An 8034-nucleotide genomic window follows, 5' to 3' on the forward strand; every position below is an offset into this window, starting at 1 on the left:
TTACAATACATTCTGCGAAGCGCTTTGAGACGTGGTGAGGCGCTGTATCAAATGCAAAGGTTATTACTATTATTATTATAGCTTATTGCCGACGAGGCTTTAACTGTGGGGGTTAGAAAGTGTTGACTACCACCGCGTATCGCAGACTTACATTCTACATTACAGCGTTGTTAGGGCGATGTTTGCGAGAGCTGCAGAGATCGAATCCAATCTGCATCTACAGTTTTACCAACGTTGCCAGTTTATAAAGGATGCAACACGCTATCTCTCTCTCTCACACACGTACACAGGCGCTGTGATAGCACTGCCTGCTCTGCACTGAACACTGCATTGTGGAGTCCTGTAGCTCAGCGGTTAGAGCACTCACCTCGCAAGCGAGAGGACCCGGGTTCGACTCCCGGGCAGGGCGAAAGGTTGGGCAAGTTTCCTTACTCCCACACGCCTCTGTTTACTCAGCAGTGAGTAGGAACCCAGTCGTTAGTCGATTGGTGGATCGCTTTTCTAGGAGTAATAATTCAATTCACTTTACAGTGTATCCTGTGAAGCGCTTTGAGACATCTCAAAGACGTGATAAGGTGCTGTACATCAAATGCGAGGATTATTATTATATAATAACACGGGCTTTAGTGTGTGTGTGTGTTAATTCTTGAATTCAACCCTTTCCCTTAAGCTGCGTCAGCTAAACACGATTACTTTTTAGAAAACATTTTTAATTATTTATTTATTGTTATTATTATTATTATCATATTTTTAACAGTGCATGCAAAAAAATTACACCGGGACATGGTCGAACCGAGAGAAACGGGCTGTACAGAAGTTTCCTTTGTGTGTATGCGTGTATGCGCGTGTGTGTGTGCGTGTGTAGGTATGTGCAGTGTGTGTATGTTGCGTGTGTCTGAATGGTGTGTGTGCCCGGGCGCGCGCGAAGCGGGGAGGTGGTGGGAGGTCGGGGAAGGAAAGAGCAAAAGAAACAGTCCGATTTAGTTCTCTTAAACCCTCTGTCTCCTCCTCCCCCGGCAGAGAATCTTCTGGAAGGCTCTCCGGAAGTCCTGGTTGAAGATGGTGTAGATGACGGGGTTGAGGGAGCTGTTGCAGTAGCCGAACCAGAAGAAGAACTTGAAGAGCCTCTTGGGCACGGGGCAGGACTGCTTGCAGATGGCCGTGAGCGAGTAGGTGAAGAAGAAAGGGAACCAGCACACGATGAACACCCCGATCACCACCGACAGCACGAACGTGAACCGTTTCTCCCGGTTCTGTCGGCCTCGCCAACGGCCCCCCTTGGGGCTGCCCACCCCCGCCCCCGGCCCCCCGCCCCCGCCAGCGCCCCCGCCGGCGCCCCCCACCCCCGCCCCTGTCCTGTCCAGCCCGCTGGCCCCCTTGTCCCCCGGCTGGCCGGGTTCGGCCTGACCCCCGAGCCCGGCGGGGGAGGCGTTGGCCGGGTCAGCTGAGACTCGGTGGTGGTGCCGTTGAGCTGGGTGTCCACGGGGGCTCTTGGCGTCCTGGTGGTCTGAGGAGGTGGACTCGTCCATCTTGAACCCGTCCTCCTCGTCCTCCTCCTCCTCCTCCTCCCGACCCCGCCGCCCCCTCGCCGGGGGCCCGGGGCGGCCGAGCTCGGTGCCGTTGTTGGAGCCGTTGGCCGCTGGCTTGCTGGCGGTCATCTCCTTGTCGGCGAAACCGTTCTGCTTGCCCCCTCCCCCCGCGGCGGCAGCGGCCCCAACCCCGGCAGGGACGCCCGTTCTCCCATCCTCCTGGCACCTCTTGCCCCCCGGCGGGTGCCTGGTGCGGACCTTGGCGATCTGGTAGATCCTGACGTAGACGAGGATCATGATGATGCAGGGGGCGAAGAAGGAGCCGATGCAGGAGGAGATGACGTACCAAACCTCCTCGTTGATCCGGCAGTTGGGGCTCTGCTCCTGTCCCGTCTCTTTGCCGATGGGCACCAGGGGGGGGAAGGAGATGACAGCGGCGATCACCCACACCACCACGATGATGCACTTGATCCGCCGCGGAGTCCTCTTGAGGTTGTACTGCACGGCCTGGGTGATGGACCAGTACCGGTCCAGGCTGATGGCGCACAGGTGCACGATGGACGAGGTGCAGAAAAGCACATCCAGGGCCAGGTAGATCTCACACCACACTGGCCCAAAGTACCAGTAGCCCATCAGCTCGTTGGCCAGGGAGAAGGGCATGACCAACGTGGCCACCAGGATGTCCGCCGAGGCCAGAGACACCAGGAAGAGGTTTTGGGGGGCCCTCAGCCCTCGGCTGGTGAACACGGCGATGACCACCAGCACGTTGCCGAAGATGATGGCCACGATCATCAGGGAGACCACCGAGATGAGGGCCAGGGCGGGCTCCAGCGGGTAAACCTCCCCCTCCCCCACGACGGGCACCGGCGTCCCATTCCACACCCAGGAGGAGCTGCAGTTCCACAGGCAGAGGCTGTTGTTGGTGGTGCTGGTGGTGGTGCCCACACCCAGGGTGGTGCCTGTGCTGGTGGGAGAGGCACGTGGAGAAGGCATCACCCTGCTCTCTAGTTCATCATCGCTCCTCAAGTTAACTATGGAATCACTGGCATCCTCAACCTGCTCACAGCTCACAGAAGGCAGCACATGCTCTCTGTCTCTCTCTCTCTCTGTCTCTGTCTCTCTTTCTGTCTCTCTGTCTCTCTCAGCTTAGAGAAGGGAGTACATGCTTTCTCGCCCTGTCTCTCTTCCTGTCTCTTTTTTCTCTCTGTGTGTCTCTGCCTCTCTCAGCTTAGAGAAGGGAGTACATGCTTTCTCTCTCTCTTTCTCTCGCTTGTCTCTCTCACCTTACAGAAGGGATTACATGCTTTCTCTCTCTCTCTCTCTCTCTCTCGCCGTGTCTCTGTCTTGTCTCTGTCTCTCTCAGCTTAGAGAAGGAAGTACATGCTTTCTCTTTCTTTCTCTGTCTCTCTCAGCTTACAGAAGAGATTACATGCTTTCTCTGTCGCTTTCTCTCTCTTTCTGTCTCTCTTTCTCTGTAAACTACAGTCCAATATAATCCCCTATCTTCACTTCAAATCCATAGGCTGGGGAGAACTAACAACACGGTACCGTCTGTGTGTGTGCGTGTGAGAGAGAGAGAGTAAGAGAGAGAAACAGACAGACACACACACACACACACACTCGCCTGAATATCTCTATGAACGCTTGAAAGATAAGAGTTTTTCCTCCTGTCTCTCTCTCTCGCTCTCTCTCTGTCTCACTCTTCTTTTTTATTCGGCTTGTTTTGTTCCTCGAAAACAGTTGCTCGTCCGATGGCTTGATCCCCAAATAACAGAAGGAATAGTAATGAATAAAATGCCAAGTTTGTTTAGCTCGCGATGGAGCGGTGCTGAGCGGAGCAGAGCAGACTGCCGTGTGCTTGGAGCCAGTGTAGGGTAGAGACAGGAGCTGCTTGAGACAGAGTAAGCCTGGTTTGAGCTTTAACTCGCTTTTATAACCTCGACGCCAATGATGCTTCCTTCCCACGTTAACTCATTCCTCCCAGCTTTTCCCCCCACTCTCCCCCCACCCCCCACCCAGGCAAAAACAAAAGTCTTTGCCCTAAGGAAGCCAAGCCAGGAATTCTACCCCATTAGTGTTATAATCTGATCATTATAATGTTATAATTATCTAATCTAATAATTATTATTATTATTATTATTATATTGATTGTTAGATGAGATCATCTGATCGGAATTATTATTATAATGCTATGATGGTTATTCGATTGTAGTTATATAACCGAATAGTTATAATGATCATTTTTTTAAAAAAAATTGGTCACTCAACCTACGACAGTTTGTGGGGACGCTGCTGTGCGCAATTGGCTGCCGTGTTTCGCCCACAAAATATAGTCAATTCACTTTACAGACCATTTTGTGAAGCGCTTTGAGACGTGTCAAAGACATGATAAGGTGCTATATCAAATGCAAGGATTATTATACTATGCTATAATTATTATAATAATCACATTATAATTGCATTTATTATATTTAACACTTTCCTCTTTACCTTTGTACGTTTTGGGGGCAGTGGATTGGGTTTCGGGTAAAAAAAAAAGGGGAAGCGTTAAAGGGAAAGGGGGGAGATTATAACATTACGACAGCTTAATAAACAAAAAGTGTTTGACATCAACATGACATGACTTGTGATGTGAGATGCTGGGAAAACCTTTATCCTCGACACAAAGGGATTTTCTTTTAATCCACCCCCCACCCCAACAATAAAACAACAATGTTGGTCTCCCTGGGATCAACATCCGAGGAGTCCTGTAGCTCAGTGGTTAGAGCATTCGCGCCTCGCAGGTGAGAGACCTGGGTTTGATTCCCGGGTCAGGGCGAAACATTGGGCAAGTTTCCTTACTCCACACGCCTCTGTTTACCCAGCGGTAAGTAGAAACCCGGTTGTTAGTCGAATGGCGAATAGCTTTTCCCGGAGTAATAATCCCTACAAAAAATAATAATAATTTGGTCACTCAATCCACGACTGTTCGTGGGACATTGCTGTGGGCAATTGGCTGCCACGTTTGCCCACAAATATATAGTCAATTCACTTTACAGTGTGGTCTGTGAAGCGCTTTGGGACGTCCTCCCGACGTGAAAAGCGCTATATCAAATGCAAGGATTATTATTATTATTATAAGGCGCCGTATCAAATGCGAGGATTATTATTATGACATCTCTCGCTCTCCCAGATTTTCATAGCAAATCACAAGTCATGTCATGTTGAATTCACACACTTTATTTTGAACCGTGACAGTGTTATAATCCTTTCTCCCACTCTCCCTTTAACACTTTCCTTTATAAACTGCACGAAGAGAATATATTCTTTTAACAACACCCGCTCCCCCAAAAAAGGGGCTGTTGATCTGCCGAGATGTGCAATTGTTTCAAAAAATTTGATTTTGTTTCTTAGATTTGATCAAATTTACATTTTAATTATTTGATTAGGACAAATTATTTTTTTAATCGGATTTTTTACTGTTAAAAAAATGTGGTTTTGTTATTGCTGTTTAATGAGATGAGTTAGAATTAAATTAGAATGGTTGTAAACTAAAAATATGCATTTTGTTTTCAAACGGAGCTCTTTATACATATTGCACTGACTGACTATGTGACCATAATAATAATCCTTGCATTTGATATAGCACCTTATCAAGTCTTCGAGACGCCTCAAAGAGCTTCATAGAATATACTTTAAAGTGAATTGATTGTATATTTTGTGGGCGAAACATGGCAGCCAATTGTGTACAGCAGCGTCCCACAAGCAATCGTGGATTCGTTGTCCAAATTATTATTATTACCTCTGGTAAAGTGACTGACACTGAGAGTGACTCAGAACCAGTCCAGTATAATGCGTTTTGGTTGTGAGTTTGTGTTCAATGCAAAACCACTGACAATATTCAGTGAGCGCACAGTAAAGCACTGAGACTTTGATAAACCGTAGGAAGACCCTTAGTGGGTTTCAGCAGCCAGTAATGACCGGTATATTCAGTTCTCTCTCCAGATAATGAGTAGATCGATCGGAAAACGATGGGAAACATACAGGTTCAATCAGTTTATAAGGGCGATCTCTCTAGTCTTTATAGCCAGGTTGTCAGAATATGAGTGATCATACAAGTGGACCCTTAGCAATGACCTTCTACATAATAGTTAGTGCGTAATAAATCCACAGTGTTTAAATGGAGGAGTCTCCACAATACTGTATTCTAGCAATCGTGATGGAAATGCATCTGCACTGCAATCTCGTAGCAACACCAAGGACACAATCATCTTTATCAGCCTTTAACTATGTTCGAACAAGTCCAGTAAAGGTGCAATAACTCTATGTATGTCTGTCTATGAACCATACGCTGCAATCGGCTGCCGGGTTTCACCCACAAAATACACAGTCAATCAGTCCACTTTACAGTATATTCCGTGAAGCGCTTTGAGACGCCCCAATGACGTCGAATGCAAAAATTCAGCATATGCACTGAACTTACAATAGCAGGTCTATACAGAGGGTCCCAGCTTAACCCAGTGAACATAGGTGGTGTCAGTCAAGCAAAAGCTATATTGAATCCTGACACTGTAGTAAATACATACAATAAACCCAGAACAGTCTATCTATTTGAGGATAAAATTCATAAATTCAACTTGTTCTTCGGTAATGTAATGCTACAACCCCACCCTCCCACACCATCTCCCACCATCTCCTCCCATCTCCCACCCTGCTTAGAATCACACTGTTATGTGCGAGGAAGTATATAAGTGCAAGTCCTTGCCACAATTAGTGTTGAATCATATCATGTTTGTTGAACACAGAAATGCCATTCGGCTTATCGTGTCTATGAGAACCGGTGCTCACTCCCCCGCTGGAGCCTGGACTCAATCGCAGATAATAACTACTCAAACAATGGTTAGTTAGACTTTGTCACAGATTAGTAAACCACACGTAAGTCGCATCAAGTAATTTGGTCGCTCAATCCACGACTGTTTGTGGGACACTGCTGCCGTGTTTCGCCCAAAATAATGCAGTTAATTCACATTACAGTATATTCCGTGACGTCTCAAAGATGTGATAAGGCACGATTATTATTATTATTACTACTATTATTATTGTTATGCAAGATATACCACACACTTGTTAGCAGACTCCCTGCAATGGTTTATATTATTGGGTAAACCAGATATAGTTTGATATCAGCTGCTAATGGTGCACACACTAAATGTAACCAGGGTCAGATTTTGACAAATAATTGATGCTTTTGCTTTATTGACCGTTTATAAATGTAAAATAATAATAATCCTTTCATTTGATACAGCGCCTTATCACGTCTTCGATATGTCTCAAAGCCCTTCACAGGATATACCGTTAAGGGAATCGACTGTGTGTATTTTGTGGGCGAAACGTGGCAGACAATTGCGCACGGCAGTATTTTGCGCACACTCACTCACTCGCCTCAACTCACACACACTCACTCACTCACACACTCACTCGCTCGCCTCAACTCACACACACTCACTCACTCACTCACACACTCACTCGCTCGCCTCAACTCACACACACTCACTCACTCACCTCAACTCACACACACTCACTCACACACTCACTCACTCGCCTCAACTCACACACACTCACTCACTCACTCACACACTCACTCGCTCGCCTCAACTCACACACACTCACTCACTCACACACTCACTCGCTCGCCTCAACTCACACACGCACTCACTCACACACTCACTCGCTCGCCTCAACTCACACACACTCACTCACACACTCACTCGCTCGCCTCAACTCACACACACTCACTCACTCACACACTCACTCGCCTCAACTCACACATACTCACTCACTCACTCACTCACACACTCACTCGCTCGCCTCAACTCACACACACTCACTCACTCACTCACACAGTCACTCACTCGCCTCAACTCACACACACTCACTCACTCACACACTCACTCGCCTCAACTCACACACACTCACTCACTCACACACTCACTCGCTCGCCTCAACTCACACACACTCACTCACTCACTCACACACTCACTCGCTCGCCTCAACTCACACACACTCACTCACTCACACACTCACTCGCCTCAACTCACACATACTCACTCACTCACTCACACACTCACTCGCTCGCCTCAACTCACACACACTCACTCACTCACTCACACAGTCACTCGCTCGCCTCAACTCACACACACTCACTCACTCACACACTCACTCGCCTCAACTCACACACACTCACTCACACACTCACTCACTCGCCTCAACTCACACACACTCACTCACTCACACACTCACTCGCCTCAACTCACACACACTCTCACTCACACACTCACTCGCTTGCCTCAACTCACACACACTCACTCACTCACACACTCACTCACTCGCCTCCACTCACTCACACACTCACTCGCTCACCTCAACTCACACACACTTACTCACTTGCCTCCACTTACACACACTCACTCACACACTCACTCGCTCACCTCAACTCACACACACTCACTCACACACTCACTCGCTC

General features: G+C 47.9%; 1 protein-coding gene across 1 annotated transcript; it reads right to left on the reverse strand.

The window, feature by feature from the left end:
- Positions 1 to 598: 598 nt before the first annotated feature.
- adra2a (adrenoceptor alpha 2A) lies at positions 599 to 2751 on the reverse strand. The gene is made up of 2 exons (XM_042336880.1): positions 1484 to 2751; positions 599 to 1444 (listed from the first exon to the last, which is right to left on the reverse strand). Exons 1-2 carry the CDS (start codon positions 2520 to 2522, stop codon positions 990 to 992), a joined length of 1494 nt encoding a protein of 497 aa, XP_042192814.1. The 5' UTR covers positions 2523 to 2751; the 3' UTR covers positions 599 to 989.
- Between the last annotated feature and the right edge of the window lie 5283 nt (positions 2752 to 8034).

This window comes from Callorhinchus milii, unplaced genomic scaffold, assembly GCF_018977255.1.
Source record: "Callorhinchus milii isolate IMCB2004 unplaced genomic scaffold, IMCB_Cmil_1.0 Scaffold7, whole genome shotgun sequence".
Classification (NCBI taxonomy): domain Eukaryota; kingdom Metazoa; phylum Chordata; class Chondrichthyes; order Chimaeriformes; family Callorhinchidae; genus Callorhinchus; species Callorhinchus milii.

Bases quoted from the DNA above. Each gene is read 5' to 3' on its own strand.
- adra2a (XM_042336880.1), bottom strand. From the start codon at position 2,522: ATGCCTTCTCCACGTGCCTCTCCCACCAGCACAGGCACCACCCTGGGT. The intron at 1,445-1,483 runs GTGGACACCCAG...ACCGAGTCTCAG, and splicing joins CCAGGACGCCAAGAGCCCCC to CTGACCCGGCCAACGCCTCC.